Source organism: Primulina tabacum, chromosome 7 (assembly GCF_025594145.1).
Source record: "Primulina tabacum isolate GXHZ01 chromosome 7, ASM2559414v2, whole genome shotgun sequence".
In the NCBI taxonomy this organism is placed as follows: Eukaryota; Viridiplantae; Streptophyta; class Magnoliopsida; order Lamiales; family Gesneriaceae; genus Primulina; species Primulina tabacum.
In genome coordinates this window covers 37,853,018-37,874,083 of record NC_134556.1, presented here as the reverse complement: position 1 = coordinate 37,874,083, position 21,066 = coordinate 37,853,018, and the positions used below count along the sequence as shown (strand labels likewise).

Sequence of the window (21,066 nt, the reverse complement as noted above, 5' to 3'; positions counted from 1 at the left end):
TGTCTTTCATTAAAAAACATAAACTTATGTGAGACGGTTTCACGAGTTGTATTTAGTGATACTGATCTTTTATTTGGGTCATCCATGAAAAAGTATTAATTTTTATGCTAAGAGTATTACTTTTTATTGTGAATATCGGTAGGGTTGACCCGTCTCACAAAAGACCTATTCTCGTTAAAATTTCAAATATAAAACCATCAAATTTTATACTGATTTATTCAAAAGAAAGAAGTAATTTTGCTTACTCTAAATATAGAAAATCATCAAGATATTTTTTACAGGAAAATGTTTGGAAAAACATATTTTGGAGGAATGATTTTGGTAGAATAAAATATAATTAAGCTTGGTTTTACTTTGGGGAAAATGAAATTGTCATGGTAGATGTCAAATTATATCCGAAATGTGACTAAAACAATTTAATTTTTTTAAAATATTATACTCTTAGGTTATAATATATTATAGTTTTGGAGTATCTTTGGCAAATAATGAAGACTATATTTAAAAGTAAAGATTATGTTCTGAGATGTGAGATTGAGGAAATGTTTTATCTCAAGAGAAGAAAAGAAAAATAAATTAATGATAATTTGTTTTTTGTTTTAAATACTGACAGAAGTTTGTTACAATTGATTTCTCGAATTCAAGATTTCGTCTTAAACTTGAAACTTTTGTATCCAAATCATCGACACGATAAGCTCATCTTCCTAAAATACATTTGGATCAAGTTTCAAACTTCTCAAGATCAATATATACATTTTTCGCACCATTGTTACCATGTTTTAATTTAAGGGATGAGTGCACACCTTACCTCGTTCATCATTCCTCGAGCCATTCGATATTAGGTACACTCAAATGCCACAATATTATTTAATTCATGTGAAACGTTTTTAAATTAATCGCCATTTGGTTGCCGAATAAAAAGTCAAGCTAGGGTTTAAATAGTTAGCCACCAGTCTCAATTAGGCTAGCAATTATTTTTTTGCTTAACTTTGACTATGGAAAAACAACATTAGTATCCAAGATTATTATGTATTCAAAATCATAGGCATCATGTTGATGACTGATAGTTCATCCGAAAACAAATTCAATTAAATTTAAAGTAATATTAGAGGAGAGTAGCGACTTCTAACTTATATATTTCAATTAAATTTAAAGAAATATCAGAGCAGAATTACGACTTCAACTTTTATATATAAATAACTTTGTATGATTTTTTTTACTGATTTTTTTTATCCACCTTCATGCTCAATTCGCATATATTTTTAATTCATTCCGTCGAATCCGATGATAATGGTCTAGAACGCCAAAACGTTAGATTATTGAATAAAATATAAAAAAAATTCCAACTTTTCTTTCTCTTACTGTGATTTTCATTACAACTTAACACGTTATGGACAAAAAATCCTTATTTTTAAAAAAATTTCTTTATTTATTATTCTATTTATACTTTTGGTATCATTTAATACTGATAAATACAATAATTTATGACGGGCCATTTGTCAACTTTGTACTAATTAATTACTCACACTTACTTCCAAATCGCACCACATGCTATCCAGAAAGGATTGCGTAATTTTTAGTACACGACAATCGCATAAGATCTACTTATAAGACACACTGCAACTGTATATTGCAATAAAAATATATTAAATCCCCACTTGTTCTTAGCTATTACTATTAATTAATACATAGCTTAAATTACTAAAATTTTACATCATGGCTAGCGACTTGTCTTGTCCCAACTATTTCAACAAAACATGGATCAAGCTAGGCACCATAACCAAGCAGTTTTGAATTAAAATTTAAGAGTACATGGTGACCAAAAACTTGGTCGAATCGAGGGCCGACTAGTTTAACGCGTCGATAAGCTAACTTGAGCGTCGGTTGAGCCGATTGTAACGTGGCTTTGATTTAGGTAGACAGACAATTGATTCCGTAATGGCGCAAGTTCTCTTACAAGAAGTGTACATGTCAAAGCACCCCAATCCATCCCTTAAAGTTCTTGAAATCTTGGAGCTCGACCCTTTCCCGGTATGAACAAGGTTTGTGTCATCGTGATCATGGTCTCCATCCTTGGAACATTCCACCAGGGCCGCAAAGAATGGATCCCTTTTCAATCTGTTGCTGGAGTGATGTTTCTGTTCTTGGTTGTGAGACTTGTTGGTGGAGGAATTGGAGTTTCCAGCCGGCGGCAATGGGAGGAGATTCCCGGAGGATTCGTCCATTTTGGTTGCTAATTGGTGCTTGGGGATCCCGGGAATTTTTTCCCAAGAAAATGGAACTCCGTTGAAGTTAGGTGGGGTGGAGATTGGACTAAATGTAGGGTACTCGTCGTTGAAGAATCCGAAGGATGAATCCCACGAATTCGATGTGGACGACGATGAAAATGACGCAGTCCGGCGGCCCGACGGGCGGAATGATCTTGAAGTGGGATAATATGCCGGTTCTTCGTCGGTTGGGAGAATTTGAGTGTGAGTAGAATCCATAGATAGATAGCTCTTGAGGAGGAGTCTATCTTTTTAATTTTGTGGGAATATATATGGACAGTTAAAAGATAACAAAAAAGCTTTAAATTTGGTGAATGGGAGTGAAAGATCAAAAAACAAAACGGCCCCAACTGTAAATTATATGAAAATGATATACAGAAAATAGATGAAATGAATGCAAGTGGAATTATTAAATAGTTGACGCGGGGAAGTAGCGACGATGTGGATGCTTCACAATTATGTATTTTTACATTAATTAAAATGGTTGGGGGAGTTGTGTAATCTACTAAACCTACCTAAAATCTGAATATACATTTTTTCACCAATGAATTACTTTACCAATATCCCTACAAAAGAGGAGAAGTTTAAAAAAAGGTCTATAACCTATTGTCTCCTAAAGAATTTGTCATGTTAAAAACTAAGAAACTACAAAAACTCACTAAAAAATGTTGATCCCCCCACTCGTCCACCGTCATACTAAGTGATCCCACTTGTCGATCCAAACCAATTCAAAATAATTTTAATAATCACTCAATCTCATGTCTACCAAACATCAATGTCGAGTGATCCTATCCTACTGGACTTGGCCCAATCCTTTTAGTCAAAGTTTAATTTTAACACAAACAAATGTAGAATGTACACATTGGCCGTTATGCCAAAATTTATGTTTATGATTGGTTGAATCACCGGCTTTTGTGGCACAATTATAGTAGGGTTGGTTATTTTTTTTCATTGCCAACTTCGTCCTTTCTCGTTGCTACTCTTTGTCTCGACATTCTCCTTTTCTCGGTTCTTGTAAGTAGCCCAGGAAATTTCTTAGGCCGAGCCACTTGCAAATGTTCACCCAAATCACTTTTACGAGGAAAAAAACAACTCTAGTTTTTCTTATTGTTTGTTCTTTGTTCCTAGTGAGTTTGCTTTGTAGGTTTCATGTGTCATGGACTTACTTTCTATAGGTGCACTCTCGAGTATTCCAAAACTATTTGGTTCAAAACGAGATAACTGCCCATGCACACATGACTCCTCAAGCAGCGCAACCCGGTTCTACTTGACCAAGCCCGTGCTCCTCCAAGGAGGGAGTTTGCTTTACCCAACTCCCTTTTTGATAACAAGGCAGAAATCCCGGAGCATTGATTCCCCATAACGAATGAGCTACCTCTATCTTTCAATTATTTATCCTGTGCTCGAGAAGGTCCCTCAGTTCCTCGGCAGTACCTCGAGGTGTACTACTTCAATGGCAGAACCAGGAATATGGTTTTATCCGTACTAGAATTATAAACTCTATAATTGTTTAATATTTTAAATTAATTTACTTGAACTAATATCAATTTGGCTAATTAAATTTGTCAAGTATATCGATATATTCGGTTTGATTAGTGAGAAGGGGGAAAAAACGCAGTGAGAAGCTGATAGCGACTCGACTGCAGAAACACGCCGCCTTTGTAGTTATAAATAGATGAAAATAAGGCTATGTCGATCAAACGAAATGGTAAAGAATCACAACAATTTTTGAACTCAACTGCACTAAATTATTTAGTATTTCAACTCCTTTACTAACTTTCAAAAGGTTGTCAATGTTTCATTAGTGGGAGAGAAAAAAAAAGACTTTCTTTTTTCATCATTTACCAAACCTTTCAGTTGCAATATGGACTTATATTTTGATTTCATGTCAATATGTTTATGATAAATTACTAAAATTTTAATTAATAATTTAAAACTGTAAGTTGATCTAAAAAAAATATATAAAACTCACAAATTAAGTAAAATATATAATTGTCCTTTTAAGATGCGGAGGTCGGAAATAGGGCTGGAAAAAAATATCGAAATTTCGGTATACCGTGCATATCATATCGAAATATACCGCATATACTAATATTAACGGTATACCGAAACGATATAATACCGTACCGAAATTTTCGGTATTGATATCAGTATATGTTTTTGAAATGTTCTGTAATTCGGTATACACCGAAATACTGAAAAATTATTATAATAAAATTATTTTGTTGTGATTGTGATGAGATTAAAAAAAATTTAAAAAAAATTTCGGTATAGACGGTATTATACCGATACTGTACTGAAATTGCGGTATACCAAATTTTTTTGGTAAGAACGGTATGTAATTTATGTCATACCGAAATTTCGGTACGGTATCAGTATATGATATTATTAAAAAAAATCGGTATACCGTACCGAATCAGACCTAGTCTGAAATCTGCCCTAAACACAGAAGCTTTACACGCGACACGCGCCTTAAGAACTGTCATATTGCATGCTTTTTTTCTCAACAAACAGTGTGAAGCATTCTCTGCAATTTCCATTTTCATCCATCACCATTGAAAAATATGTATTTCAATTAAAAAAAAAAAAAAAATCTGCCCTCGCGTATGTGAATTTTGATTGAGTAAATAATGCAAACAACTTCACATGGCACAATAATGATCACTCGTTGAATTCGGTGCCTCTGTAGTACTGGTGGAAACTTTGAATCTCTGTTTACTAAAAACAGCTGCATGAATACGTTGAATTTGTTAGATAAAGTGCCAAAGACCAGATTACTCTGATCCTCCATACGCTCTTCCTACGTAACAACAACGCATTAAATACATATAATACGTCACTTTGTCAAATAATTGACGACTTAAAGATCGAGTGAACCTGCGAATATCCTAAGTGGTCTCAGTCTCAAAAAAGATGATGCTACGTACAACCCTAGGCTAGCTACCTGTTTGAAATATTCAACCACGTGTTCTAATGGACACAAGGAACTAGACCACTTTACACTCGATCCTCCACGCCAAAATGAGGTGTCCTATCCTCCCTCAGTGGAGGTGTCAAGCTCAATGGGGAAGGTTGTCACGTTTGAAAAACTTAAATATTATCAAATCCCAAACCATTACATATATAATACTAGGTTGGTTTGTGGAGTTTTATGAAAAGAAATCATCGTATATAAATGTCTGAAATTTAAACAGAATTAATTTTGTTGTTATGATTATAAGTGGCTTTACAAAATGCTTATTAGTTCAAGTTCTAATTATAAGTGGCTTAAGCTAAAGCAGATGATTAAAAAGCAAGAAATTAGTTGTGGAGTGGTCGCTAATTCGACGAACGCACTGACGAAGCAAGAATCCACCTGGCTTTGTAGGATTAACGCCACGTTGCGAATATGATGTTGGGTTCGATGCGGGAACGACTAAATAAATAGAGCCCATGTACCAGAGCAGATGGCTCTGCATTCCACTTCTTTTTGTTTCACCTTCTCAACTCAATTTCCCATTTCAAAGAATATAACAATGCTGGAGTCTGGAAAAGCAGAAGGAGCTGATTCTATGACTAATGGAAGAGAGAGCTCATGTTTGGATTCAACTCTTCGATCTTCTTTCCCGATTACCCTGAAAGTAAGAAAGCATTTCCAGTACTGGTTTAAATGATAATGCTTTCGAGTTAGCGTTGAGTTTTGAATAACTTGGTGTTTTATCAAGTGTTTTGTTTTGGCTGTGTGAGTGCAGTTCGCCGACGTTTCATACAAAATAAAGATGCATGACAGCAACACGAAATCAAGAACCGCCAGCATTAGAAGCATGTTTGCTGGAGAGTCCGCGCCATTATCAGACGTGGAGAATCCGCCGGTGGTGACTCAACAGCATCTAGAACGAACCATCTTGAATGGAGTCACAGGCATGGCCGCGCCGGGGAAGATCTTGGCCATTCTCGGCCCCTCCGGCAGCGGAAAATCAACGTTGCTGAACGCACTAGCCGGCCGCCTCCACCATGGGCACGGCCTCACGGGAACAGTGCTCTTCAACGATCGGAATTTGACGAAAGAGGTGGTTAAAAGAACTGGTTTTGTTACCCAAGACGACGTGTTATACCCTCACCTAACTGTTCGAGAAACTCTTGTTTTCTGCTCCCTACTAAGACTCCCAAATTCAGTACCCCAAAACGAGAAACTTTCGATCGCAGAGTCGGTGATGACAGAACTGGGTCTGTCGAAATGCGAGAACACAATAATAGGTAACAGTTTCATACGCGGGATTTCCGGCGGCGAAAGAAAAAGAGTGAGCATAGCGCATGAGATGTTGATAGACCCGAGCTTGTTGATTTTGGACGAACCCACCTCAGGTCTGGACGCGACGGCGGCGTTTTGGCTGGTTGCGACACTGGGTGGGCTGGCGGCTAAGGGGAAGACGGTGGTAACATCTTTGCACCAGCCGTCGAGCCGTGTGTACCAGATGTTTGATGATTTGATTGTGTTGTCCGAGGGGCGGTGCATATACTTCGGTAAACGAAGCGAAGCGATGGGTTATTTTGACAGCGTGGGGTTTTCGCCATGTTTTCCCATGAATCCTGCTGATTTCATGCTTGATCTCGCTAATGGTACGCACCGTTACTTTAGCACATATATTTTTTTTTATTGAGATAAGCATATATTTGCATTACATTAGAAAACCTCTTATGCAAAGGCTAAAAGAATTAATATGCTTTCCGTTTGAATCTTAAAATAATCGTACACATATCTTTCTATCGTTCAAACTTTTCAATTTATTATACCCATCAAGAACTAAATGTATAGTTTCTCCTAAGTTTGGAACTTATGTGGAGAGATGGTACTCTTATTATATAAATGAAATTTTCAAAAAACCATACCAGCTAGGAGAATGTTCGTGTTTTGATAAACGTACCCAATATCTATACGTTTTCAGATTTATGGGTTTTTATCCACTCTTTCCCTGATCGTTGATGTCTTTGGTCGGGAAATTGACTTGCAAAGGATTAAGTTTTCAACACGTGTCCCATAGTCTTTGAGAAGTAGTGAACTTTGCTATCTACTGTATATACTTTTTAGGGAGTGTATTATTTCTTCTTTGAGCATAAAACACTATTTTTTATGTAACTGGATTCTCAAATCTAATTTATTATTTTGGGAAAAGTATATTTTTGATGATTAATTTGTATGTGATTTTGGTTGTTTATGTTATCAAATTTCAGTTTTAGTTTTACATTTTTTTTTTGTTTTTGACAATTTTGATATTTTTCATTGAGAGTAATTTGTCACCTCTACGTCAAGGTCCAATTGACGCTAATCAAAAAAATTAAAATTGTCAAAAAAATCGAAGATAACAGATTAAATTTGAAAATTGACAACATAAAATATCAAAATCCCAAAAAAAACATACGTGACAAAAAAATACAGGTTTCCTTGTTTTTTTTTTTTTTGCTTTTTTTAAAAATGATTTCAACATACTTATTCCCCACACTTTTAGGCTATGTTTGGTAGCCATGATAAGGGAATGATTATTAAATAATCATCCCTTACCTCATGTTTGGTTCATTTTTAATTTAGCATGGAGGCCCTTGATTATGATGAAAGCCCTCACTATTTATGTTATTTGTGTGATTAAATATCCCTCCTCAAAAGTGTGATAATGTATAATTCTTGAATAGTGATAATGATAAATTAATATAATATTTAAATTTTTATTATATTTTTTATAAATTAATTTCATATATTTTTATTATTTTCAATCATTTTAAAGAAAATAAATTATAATTTAAATCTATCTTAAATTAAATTTTTATAAATTTCTAATCTTGTTAATTAATTCTTTTATGAAAATAAATATTTATTAAATTCTAATTTATTTTGTTTAATAATTACCGTAATATTTTCAAATATATTTCTAATAAGTATATTTAAATTAATTTTAATAAATGTAAATTATAATTATAAATATTTAATTATCTATCAAATTATTTTAAAAATATTTATAATTATTTTAAAAAATAATAATATAGTAATTATTACTAAACTTTAATTAACATTCAAAATATTACTGTTATTTTAATTATTAAAATAAATGCATATTTACAAATTTATTTCTAATAAATATATTTAAATTAATTTTAATAAATGTAAATTATAATTATAAATATTTAATTATCTATCCAATTATTTTAAGAATATATATTTAACTAACACTTGGACCATTTTGGTTATTGCAATAAAATTTACAAAATTAATCCATCATTTTAAAACCATACCTAACACCATGTTATTTATCACACCATATTATTAATCCATATATCTCATTTTTTAATCACTCTGATTACTAATCATTTACTTATCCCATCACACGTACCAAACGGAACCTTAGATGTCTCATAATCCATACCTAGACTGTTGTTTAGAATAAGCAAAATCTCTTCTAGTATAACCAATATAGATAAATATCACTAGTCCCAAATACATCCAATATATCTTCTTATGCATAATATTTGCATGTATTCGAAATTTTTTTTGGCGTATCTCTTACTTTTGTATCGAAATGAAGACATGCAAACATCTGAGAAAGGAATAAGAAATTAAGAAAGAAATTTATTGGTACTAATTACATACATGAGTTGGGGACGTTTGCTTTACTTTAAAGTATCGGCAGACCATTCACTTTGGTATGATTGGAGATATTTGAAATAGAATTTGTTTGATTGAAATCATTATCAGATCACCGGCTCCACTGCTTTGACCTAACCGATATGTATATATAAAAACTAGGCTGTGAAAAGTGGCAACTTATATTACATTGCTTGCGTACATTTCCATTTTACGCAAATGGATTGGAGGCTGGCATATGTATAAAGAATTTTTTACGTGCAAGATGAATGAGCTCAACACTAGCTCGACTTAAGCTTAAACTTTTATACGAAAATAAGGAATTGTTTTTTTTTTTTTATGATTTTAGTCATTTATAGAGGGATTGCTGATGTGTACATCAACTCTCTATTCTGTAAAAAAAGGTTCTAAATTGCAAACAAATATAGATAGTTGACTGATGTTAAAATTTGATGAAAATCGCGAAGAAACTAATATTCGCTAGTAAACTAAAATTCTCTTAAAAAACTGGTGAGTTGGTTAATTTGGGAGTAGTTCATAATATTGTCAGAATCTTAAATTTCGATAAAATGTTTCTTTATCTTTTTTTTTTCCTTTTTGTTATATTATTCACGTTAAGTGCATCATTTTCCTTCATTTGGAAAATGGAAGAAGTCCACGTGTTAGGATGCCATGCAAATGAAGCCTTCTCCCACTTAAACAAAATTTCTTATTTTTTTACAAAATGATTAAATAAATGTAAAGGAAACGGAAATGGTGGACCAAGTCCATTAGCAGCAAGCATTATTTGAGTGGACTCCCACCTTTCCACCACCAATATTGGTTATAGCTTTAGTTAGCTTCACTTTCCCACTCATTATTTTTTTAAATCTCAAATATCTCAAATACTCTATTCCACAACAGCAATTTTTTAACTTAACCAATCGTATTTTAATATGTGTTGAAACTTGATTTATCAATAGTAAATATGTTGCATGGACGTGCATTAAATATTACATTCCACTAAGATGGCATTTAATGTGTTTGGGCCGACGCACCAAATGTTCTATAATGGTATCATTCTATAGTTTGTATGTGTTTCGCCATGCAAGCCTAAGGGTAAATATCATAAATTTTAAATTTCTTTACCCATTTAAGAATTATGTTTAACGTGTACATGGTAGAGAGTATTCATGAACATTGCTCAAATATAAGTTGTGGGAGTAATATAGCGGATATCCATTACCTTTTACGTGGGAATGTAATGAAATCTTCTTTGAAGAAATTAAGAAATGGGATTCTGCATAGATGCAAATGCGAATGATGTCGAGTTCTATCATCTATGCTTGTGTGTATAGATTTTGAACCATGCGTTGATACATCATACATATATAGGCGAGGTTGCAGTTTTTGATGTGTGCTGATCGAATCCACTTTCGTGAGTGCAGGTGTATGCCCGCTTGATGGTTCGAGTGAGAAAGAAAAGCCTAATGTGAGACAATCCCTCGTACAATCCTACAATAGTGTACTAGCTCCCAAGGTAAAGTCAGCTTGCAGGGATGCCCCGTGCATGGTCCCGAAAGAGAGATTGAACCACACCACCAAGCATTATGGTTGGACAAGCTATTTTTCAACTTTCTTCAATCAATTTACCATTCTCCTCCGAAGAAACCTCAAGGAGAGAAAGCATGAAACTTTCAATTCTCTACGAGTTTTTCAAGTGATCACTGCTTCGTTGCTAGCTGGTTTCATGTGGTGGCATTCAGATTACCATGACATCCAAGACCGTCTTGGCCTTCTCTTCTTCATCAGCATCTTTTGGGGAGTTTTCCCATCTTTCAATGCGGTATTCGCCTTCCCTCAAGAAAGAGCTATTTTCATGAAGGAAAGGGCCTCCAGTATGTACACGTTGTTGTCTTATTTCATGGCTCGAATCACTGGAGACTTGCCAATGGAGTTAATCCTTCCCACTTTGTTCCTTTTCATAGCATATTGGATGACTGGTTTAAAACCAGAGCTCTCTTCTTTTTTGCTGACACTGCTAGTCTTGCTCAGCTATGTGCTCGTTTCTCAAGGGCTCGGTCTTGCATTGGGCGCACTGATAATGGATTCCAAGAAAGCTTCAACTGTAGTTACTGTCACAATGCTGGCATTTGTCCTGACTGGAGGGTATTATGTTCACAAAGTGCCATCCTTCATGTCATGGATAAAATATGTTTCAACTACATTTTACAGCTACAGGCTTCTTATCCATGTTCAATATGGGGATGGGGAAGGAATTTACACATTCCTCAGTTGCTTGTCTGGGAGACAGGATAAATCGACCTGTAAATTCATAGACGAAGATATTCGTGGCCAAATCCATCCTGCAGTGTGCGCGAGCATGCTGCTGATCATGTTTGTAGGGTACAGATTAATTGCGTATATCGCATTAAGGCGACTCAGAGCTTGAAACATCATGATTTCATATCGATCAATTGCTGTACTAAATGTAACAAGAAGACGTCCCTGATGGCTAAGGTAACTCCAACTTGAAACCCTACTGCATACGTGGTTATGTAAGATAACAGATGATTCATAACAAGAAATCACTGAATCTGTTGGAGAAAGGTGAAACGGCTTCTGGAAGATGTATTGATATTAATGATAAAGTGTACATAATTTTCAAGAAAAGCACGAGTCGCTGCATGTTCTTGGCTAGCCTTTTCCATTTGATTTGATTCAAATGAATTTATGGAAATGGAAGCTTCTGATCTATAGATCAATCAGATATTTTTTTAATAGAAAATTGATCTATTGCATGTTATTTCGTAATCTTCAGTTGCAGAGGTTTCAATTTTATTTGTTCGGGAAATATGAGAATCATCATTTAATGTACTCAGAATCTCTAAATGAAAATTTTCCATTTAATTTCTGTCACGATGAGAAAGAGTTCCAAGTAATTAACAAGGGAGATTCCTTTGAGGAACTTGTCATGCATGTGTGTGATTTTCTTTATGATCGATAAATTATTATTTTATTATAAACAGATCGATCTTTTATATAAAATTGACAGAAGCAGTCTATTGCACTTGATGATACTCATAACAAGTGTAAATAAAGTACAGAAAGTAGCAGAATGAACTTTCTCGATGTGTCTGGAGGCGAACTGGAAGGCCATAAACTGGCGTAGGGGAAGCATAGTACACAATCTTCTCGTTCGGAATATCCTTCTCAAGTTCAAATCTTCTCACCACATTATGCATGAAAACCAAAACTTCTTGCATAGCATACTCTTTACCAGGGCACATTCGAGGCCCTCCACCGAACGGCTCGAATGTGTCAAAATTTTCAGGATCTGGGAAGTAGTTAGGATTCTTGTGCGATGAATGCACCGTCCAATACGGCTGCATATATTCATGTCGAGTAATATTATGAACCATGTAAAATGCAAGTATGAGATTAAATTAGATTATATACACTCACTTTCCATCCTTTAGGGATGGTAAAACCAGCATAGGTCAACTCAGTAGTTGTTTCTCTGAAAGTTCCCTGAGCAGGGGGTGTTAGACGAAGCGATTCGCGTCCAACGTTCCAAGAATACTTCATTTTCTCGATGTCTTCCCATGTCAATAGCTCATCGGCATCTTTTGATTTAGCTATTTCCATTTGTTCTGCAACAAGAGTGCTTTTAAGCCCCTTTTCATATGTTTTAGTTCAAACTATCAAGTCTTTAGTTACTACTTTGTTAGTTGCTAATTTATTCCTTGAAATACTACTGTTTTATTTTATGTAAGGGTAGTTACCTTTCAAGACCTTTTCATAAATATGAGGAAGTTCTGCAAAATAATTCATGACAGAAATTACTGCAGAGCTTGTAGTTTTAAAGCTGGCCACAAGCAAACCAATGATGTTGTTAGAAATATCCATCTCACTTAAAAACTCCTCATCTTCATCAGTAACAAGAAGCATCTTCGACAGTAAATCTCGGCCCTCAGTTTCCATGTTTTCCATCAACTCCTTCCTCCGCTGCTTGATGATCTTCATCGGTCCTTCACGTACCATCTTACCTCCTTTGATCGCGCTGTTGTAGGCAGTGGCTGGAAAATCAACAGGCACAGAGAACATCCCATTTGTCACAAGCATAAAGGGATCGGACAACCTCTTTATACGCTCAGGATCAACCACACTAAGAAACAATTTACAAACCAGTTCAAAGGTGTACTTTGCCAGGGGAACAACTTTCACTACTGCATTGAGGGTTCAGTCTTTATCCAAATGGTCACGTGCTAAGGCATCCATAATCGGTATGTACTGTTTCAGTGCTTCGAGTTTGAGAATGTCGTGGTGGAAGCTAAGCTTTAAGGCCGACACCTCATTCAAATTATTGTCAACGAATTCGGGGAACATCAGGGCCTTCTTCATTGATTGTGTCCACCAGGAATCAGTAGTTTGTTATCGTTCTGTGAAAAGGAACTTGTTGCCTTGTGCACCGCAGAATATATCCATTTTTTCTCCCAACAATGAGGTCTGGAACACGTCTGGAGAGTATTTTTGCATCCTATCCTTGACAAATTTCTGTGGTCCAAACTCCATGTTTTCTCCTAGCATTGGCCGACCACTTGAGCCGGGAGGCAGCTTCATGCCCGTCGAAACCTTTCTACGTATAAATGAGATAAAATATTGGGAGAGAGGAAGGAGTACAAGAGGAAGAAAATAAGATAAGAAGGCCAGCTCCATGGTTCCTTGGTATCAATTATACTTACAAACGATAATGGGAAAGGAGTACTAAATTGTTTCTTGGAGAAGAGAGGGGATCGAGTGTGTATTCATAGGATTGGAAGGCCTGGATAGAATTGAATCTTGGCAAATCACGGCTAGGAGTTTCGAAAGCTGCTCTTTTCATGTCAAATACTATATCATCTCTATCAAAGCTCGATTTCCAATCGTTTCGAAAGCTGCTCTTTTCATCTTGGATATCATCAAAGTTCGCGAAACTCGAAGAAATTGAGGGACTGGCAGGATTTGGAAGCTCCCCAGCATATGATTTTCGAAATGTGGGGATAGTGGAGTTTGATCATATTGAGTGATGGGGTTGAAATTATGCAGAATATTACTACTTGGGGAGCTGGGATATGGTGGGATCATGAATTTTCTTCTGTTCATATTGTGGTTCCATGGATGAAACTCTTGTTTTTGAGTTGGATTCGGTTTCCTGAATGCCCGACAAACCACCCAGCCTTCTTCCTGTTACATTTTACGACACAATTAGATTCCTAGTATATATATCTAAATATAATTAATGTTGTTGTAGTAATCTCCTACATATTTTATATACTACTTGCCACTTCAATTCCAATTAGTATTTTGCACCTCAGAAAGTGCTTTTGGAAATTGATGGCTATCACAATTGAAATCATTGCAAAAGATTTTCTTTCTTTTTTTTTTAGAAAATATTTTTGGGTCCATTGCATAGTCCAAATTTTGGTTTTTATATGTTAAGTTTTCAAAATTTAGTTTTGGTCCATCTAACTTTTAAATTTGATCTAATTATTGACGTGACATCGGACACATAATCAATTTTCGATGACACGTCAGCATTTTTTAATAATATGTCAGCATTTTTTGATGTCAGATCATCATTTAACGGCGTCACAACAGAATTGGACCAAAATAGCCAAAAATTAAAAATTTGTGTAAAAAACAAAAATTTGAAAATTTAATTGACCAAAATAAAAAATAGACAAGTTAATGAATAAAAAATGTATCTCTTAATTGAGTTTATGCACCAAACTCAACATAAAACTCTTCACTTTTACTTTAAATTTTACACAAAAAATATTATTGAATTATTCTTTTTATTTTAATATATTAATTATTATATTTTGTACTTACATTTGTGTTTCAATTATCATTTTCAGTTGTTTCTTTTGTATTTTTACAAATTGTATTATTACATTAATTATTTGCACTTGTATCAAACTATTATAATTAAATATTTCTAAATAATATTTTCTCTGAAAGTTTCAGTGAATACAAATATTTTTACATTATATTTAATATCAATGAAATAATTTCTTATCGTAAATGAAAAGTTGATGACATATTTTATACCACCAAGAATGTCACATAATCTGTCAAGTTCATCGTGCCACGCAGCCATTCAACGACTTAGAATATTGAATAAAAAACAAGAAATCTTGAATGGCTTTACTGGCTTATTCATCCATATCTGAAATATACTTTGTTCCACACATCTGGCATCTCTCATATAACAAACCAGATCGGTAATTCCACAAGCAAGCATGGAACTATAAGCTCAGACAAATAGGACAAAACATATATCTGATGAAACCATACAGGACATCATCCAAGTCCAAGGTACCCGAATTGAAAAGAAGACTTGTCTGTCTTCCACCTTTGATTTCCTCAGGCGAAATCATATGCACAAGCTTAACAAATTGTTGTGGAGTACGTGGCTAATGAAAATCTCATAGTTCTAAAGTCACTTGCTTGACAAATTTGACTCATCAAAATTTACTGTAGCTAATTTGCAAGTTTACTTTTTAATTTTAAATACGAAAGAAAATTATGCTTCCCTCTATCAACAACATATCAACTATGGTGTCCAAGAAATTACTACACACTAAATCACACTAGAACGATCAATTTCATCTTGGGGCATATGGGAGCAAGACTCCTACCATAGAATCACCCCACGGCACAACCTAAACAATCACAGGATACGACAAGATCAGAACAAAATCAGCAAATATCCAAACATATAAAGCAATCCCAGTTGCAAGAAAGACATCATTAAGTTCCAAGAACGGATGGAGTGAAAGTTCTACTGATAGGAACAAACACCCGAAACTGAAATCACGTTCTGGCTGACAATATATGCAATAACACCCAACACTAATCAAATTAATGAACATGCACGCAACATAAGCCCACATTTTTTCGTGCAAACACAAGACAGGTGAGACTTATCAATGGATCAGCAAGAGGATATGATCAACGCAGGAGGCATTACAGTTATCAGAGCATGGGATAGGAGAATGAAAAGTGTGGGGATGAAGTCTGGATTGTCATTCAAAACTAGAATGTAATCCTTGCCTTTCTTGCATCCCATAGCCAACCTTATACGTGACAATATTGTTCTTGAAGAGGTTGCGAATGTCCTGGTGTAAAACTTGAACATGAACAGGGGCCCTCTTCCTCAGTTCTTTTTTTTTCACGCCTATCCCATGGCTACCAATACCGCTTTCCTGCTCAAACCTTTTACTTAATGCCATCATTTCCATTTTATACTAAACAAGAAAGACAAAAGCACGATTATTCACAATATTTGGACACCGAAAGCAAAGGGAGGCAAATACTAGACACACGAAAGAAAATTTTCAAATTATCTATGACAATGTTTGACATTCGCATTGACAGCTTTTGTCATATTTCATATTTTAATTTTTGCTGTGTTATTAAGATATTCACTATTCCTTTCATAGGATATTGACGGTGAAAATGTAATTGAATGAAGACAAAATAGAATCAACCCATGATATATAAAAATAAGCATCCAAAATATGCCGATATAAGGAATCTGATTTGTTAATAAATTACAATTCCAAATTCAAGACTAATTACTATTGTCCCAAATTGTCAGGAAACACACACAACTTAACTGAATTGTAATAAAAATTCATGCCTTAGAACTTCAAGATGAAATGACCCTCTCTTCTGAAACCACAATTAAACATAAAGCTCCCACTGTATCATGTGTAAGACAGCAAGTACCATGGTATGGATCATCAGCATTCTCACATTTCGGCCAAATCAGTCACAAACCTTCACCTTGCTTCCCCACATTTAATTTTTGTATACTCCCAATTGTTTAGCCATGACTGCACATGCACATAAGATATTAAAAATAATTAATAATTAAAACTTGCTTCCCAAGGTAACAGAGACTTAATTATTAGTAAGCTTCAAATTAAAATTTAGAACAATTTTAAAGGTCAGTATGAATGAAATAATAAACTTCATGGGCCTGTCCAAATTCTTCCAAAAAATTTCCCCTCGAGCGGAACAGCTAAGCGCGAGCCCTCACGCACAGGTGCAGGCCTCCCACTCAGCCACTGCACCTCGGTTTGAGAAGTTGGTTGATTTATAATCATCATGGTCATCAACTTCTCCATCATCATAAAGGTCATCAAAAGCTCGAACATCCAACTGGTAGCGAAGTATTCCTCCGAAACCTTGACAAAACTGAGAGCCCTCTTAAGATTTATTGGTAACAAACTCAAGTGTGCAACCAAATTGTCCATATACAATGCAAATCACTCAAGCAGTGATACTTTTTCTTGAACCTCCAATTCAGCCTTTGATTCTTGATCAAAGAAGTAACTCTGATAAGTTTCTTGATCTTTGTTCAAGTGTTTGATAACAATTTCACCAGTAGAGCTATTCTTCAGAGTGTATCTAGTCATGTCCAGATTTTCCTACACAGTATCCTGACCAATCTCCTCAAAATACTGCCAATTAAACGCTTTTCTTGAATAAACTTCACATTGGAGAGAATCTCAGCGGACAACTCAATTGCCTGGTTGAAGCAATTTTCTCCTCCATAAGAAACATCCACCACATTCAAAATCTTTGCCTGAAGATGAATATCAAACATATCAGATTGGCTGAGCTCAGTCTTGAAGTCAGCTGATCCAGCAAGTATGAGTCATGGAACATTTGGCTGACTCGTCTTGAGGATTGATGAAAAATTGGGTGGCAAGCCCCATTGTTTTCCTCACATGGTTGTGGCGCTTCTCCATCCGCAGACGAGCAAATCGCAAAGCAGATTGCCCTCCTCTTCCATGTTTCTTAGGGAGGTCCGCCGTGAATTTATGAAGAAATTCTCTGGTATTGCCACTCAATGTCCCCAACAGGGTTCCATTACCATCCATGACAATAAAACCAAACTGATAATCAGATTCTAAAAGCTCATTGAGTGCCTCAGTGTGGAACTTGTTGTCACGTACATAAAATTACCTGATCAATAAAACTCGAATTAAAAGCATGTAGTTCCAAAAACAGAGCGAAAAAACGATAAATCCAAATATTGGAGAACCAAAAATACCTTGAAACTAGTAGATTTGAGTGAAGACATATCAAGGAGAGAATTTAAGCTTCGAACACATGGCTGGGGACGGACTGGCAGATAGGTGAAGGAAGTGTTCGCGAATTTATACTGGGTAAAAAGGCAAGAAACCCTAAAAGTATATTTGAACAATAAAAATAGATATGGATTTGGTAAAATTTTAAATGTTATTTGAAATTTGTTTTAATAATCAAAATTAATTTATTTTATATAAAAAATATTGTATTGTTTTTTAAAATGATTTGTTTATCAACAATATTTATATAAATATTTTTATTTTGAATATTTAAAAAATATTTTTTAATTGAACAATTTTTTTTACTAAATACAAAAAATTATCATAAGAAATTAAAAATAAATTTTATCAAAATTTGATAAATTAAGTTTTATTATTAAAACAATACTTTTTTTAATATAAATATCTTAATAATATAAAAATATTTTAAATTGATTTTGAAATAATTTTTTCAAAAAAAAATATATAATATAAATGTGTGTGAATTGATAATATATATTTTTGGATAAGTGGTACTTCATAAAATTTGGAAAGAACATCTGAAATTTATTAGGAAAAATATTTTTTTATATGTAATCAAGTCCTGAGAAATCTGATCTATTTTATTAAAAATTTACATACTTAAATAAAATCTCATCAAATTCCACCAAATATTAATCTCATTTTAAAATTCATCAATCTAAACATAAAAATGATATTTTTAATTTCAGTTCTCCTTGAATTCCATTTGATTCTCATATAAAATTTTATCTTCTGGAATTTTGAGATTGTAGGAATGTTAATAAGTCCAAGATTTGACGGGAGTTTCCTAATTTATTGAAGCAGGAGCATTTTGGTATGTAACAAATATATCAAATAAATAAATTGAATCCACCTCCCGCCACTGAATAGCTCTGTCCGGTGAACTCCCCCTGTATCCGTCTTGTCAGAACGGGAATAATGCGCGGATGGCTCAGTTCAGGCAATCCGGCGGCATTAGTGGGGCGAGAAATGGCGTCACTTCGGGCCACGTGTCGATCGCCGTTCGACACTCTCATCACCATCAGCATCGGCGATCGAAGACCTCGCAGGGTTATAAGATTTCGACTGGATTTGGTGGTCTGATGCTTTTCCTTATTCTCTCAATCTCCGCTTTCTTCTATTTCTTATTGCAGAGTAAAGGTGTGTATTTCCTTAATAAAGATAAAGATCCTTTTTTTTTTGGGTTGTATGTGATCATGTGTTTGTGCTTGGTTTTATTCATTTTAACTATCGATTAATTGCCTCAAGTAGCTGAAGAGGGCAGGAAATTGTTGTAATAGGTGATGATTGGACTGGTTGGTTAGTTGAATTGACATTAATTAAGTTTTTTTTCCCCGAACTGTTAGCAGCTTTTAGTGATTTCTTCGCTAGATTTGACGTGGAAATAAGGTTTTCTTTTTTGAGTGAAAAAACTAGCAACATTGCAAAAGGTGTGCGTATTGGTGAATTTGAAAGATGGTGGCATTTTGGTTCGAATTGATTTTTTTCCCCTTAATGACAAGGGTGTTTTGATGCTGGAGCCGTGATTCAGAGGTACTTCTAATGCTTTTGCAATCTGAACCAAATAGTTTCTAAAGCCTTAATGAGACATGTCATAGATTTGAGAAACCATGCTTGTGGAATTTTTAGCAAGAAGTGTGGGGTTTTAGAAATGTGTGTGATTGCGCATTGGGATTTATATAAAGTTAACTTGAACTTAGATGAAATCATGAAACTATTTTAATTCTAAACAAATGCTTCAACTTTACGGTCAATGAAATACTAGATTATGGTTGGCTACCTGGTTGGAAGTTTGGTTTTGGTATTTACTTATTCTATCTGTTTAGGAGGGGAAGCAAATATAAACCAAATCCAGGATGATGAAATGGAAAATGATATGGATTTTCTCATGAATATCACACAAATTCCAAAATCGGAGGAGCTCAAATTTGGCGATGGATCAGTAGCACATGACCGGGATTCACGATATTGGGACAAGGATGATAGGAGAAGGAATGAAGATTATAGTGAGGAGGAATTGGAGCAAACACAGGATGATTCTGTGGATAATATTCATGAAGTGAAAGACAACGATAAAAAGTCACTTTCAGACAAACCTTCGAAAGTTTTAGATCATCGGGGTAATAGTTTGTACAATGAGGCTGGGCGCAACGAATTAAAAATGTATGAGGCTGAATATGAAGCCTCACTAAAGAGCATTGGAGAGTCAATGGATGTGAATGACAGTAGCAACCAGCAATTCGGCAATTCTAATGATGAAAAACATAGAGCTTTAGACGCTGATGAAGAATATGATGATGGTATTGACATTCAGGATGATCAAATGGAAGAATATGATAATACTGCACATAATAGCAAGGACCACTCTGCTGCCAGTAAACCCCATAGCATTAACACTGGAGAGTCTTTTCTTGGTCATCACGCTAGAAATAAAAAGCAAGTAGTAATTGAAAATGTTGATTCAGGTTCTGCTGATTTGTTTACTAAAGAATCCCTTTTACACTCTCAGCATCCAAAAGTCGATACAAATCCTGAAAATATCACTTTTCTGAAAGATCATCCAGTCAGAAAATTAGTACCTGAAAGGCACTCAGGTAGCAAGAAGAAGCCAAAACGTCGAAAATTTTCAGGTAATTGTTTTATTTCTCACAAAGTTGTAGTTTTACTTGTAAATAAGAAGTTGATTCCTTCTTGTTAGAAGATCATGTTACTTGATCAGTAGAGAAGTCTGTGGTTGTTTTTTTACACTGCTGGAATTGAAGGACGAAGTAATTTCTTTCTCTGTGAAGTTAAAATTTCCACTTTGGACATTACGCAAATTTTAGCTACCACATAGAGTACTCATTCAATTTTATGTGTAGTCTCATAAAATTTTAATTATTACCACAATATGTACTTGCCTTTTTTTCGTATCAGATGTACTTCCAGTTTTTGAAGACAATAAATATGTAACTTTATAAAAAAATTGCTTTTGAATCACCCCTGCACGTGTATCTACTCATTGACATCATGTCAACCATTTCCTTACTTTTTCCTGATTGAA

General features: G+C 34.6%; 2 protein-coding genes and 2 pseudogenes across 3 annotated transcripts; 2 read left to right on the top strand and 2 right to left on the bottom strand.

Annotated features, from left to right (window-relative positions):
• The first annotated feature begins 5,581 nt into the window (after positions 1 to 5,581).
• On the top strand, positions 5,582 to 11,729 carry LOC142551736 (ABC transporter G family member 25-like). Its single transcript, XM_075661118.1, has 3 exons — positions 5,582 to 5,884; positions 5,996 to 6,863; positions 10,305 to 11,729. The coding sequence occupies exons 1-3, from the start codon at positions 5,711 to 5,713 to the stop codon at positions 11,306 to 11,308; spliced, it is 2,046 nt and encodes a 681-aa protein (XP_075517233.1). The 5' UTR covers positions 5,582 to 5,710; the 3' UTR covers positions 11,309 to 11,729.
• Positions 11,730 to 11,876: 147 nt separating this feature from the next.
• On the bottom strand, positions 11,877 to 15,239 carry LOC142551733 (beta-amyrin 6-beta-monooxygenase-like; annotated as a pseudogene).
• A 1,131-nt stretch (positions 15,240 to 16,370) lies between these two features.
• Positions 16,371 to 17,873, bottom strand: LOC142551734 (eukaryotic peptide chain release factor subunit 1-3-like; annotated as a pseudogene).
• An 806-nt stretch (positions 17,874 to 18,679) lies between these two features.
• LOC142551731 (uncharacterized) lies at positions 18,680 to 20,941 on the top strand. Of its 2 annotated transcripts, none has more exons than XM_075661116.1 (2): positions 18,680 to 19,100; positions 19,850 to 20,941. In XM_075661116.1, the coding sequence occupies exons 1-2, from the start codon at positions 18,950 to 18,952 to the stop codon at positions 20,719 to 20,721; spliced, it is 1,023 nt and encodes a 340-aa protein (XP_075517231.1). In that variant the 5' UTR covers positions 18,680 to 18,949; the 3' UTR covers positions 20,722 to 20,941. The 2 variants fall into 2 exon arrangements, with proteins under 2 accessions (XP_075517231.1, XP_075517230.1); XM_075661115.1 differs by having other exon boundaries at positions 18,684 to 19,163.
• The last annotated feature ends 125 nt before the right edge of the window (positions 20,942 to 21,066 follow it).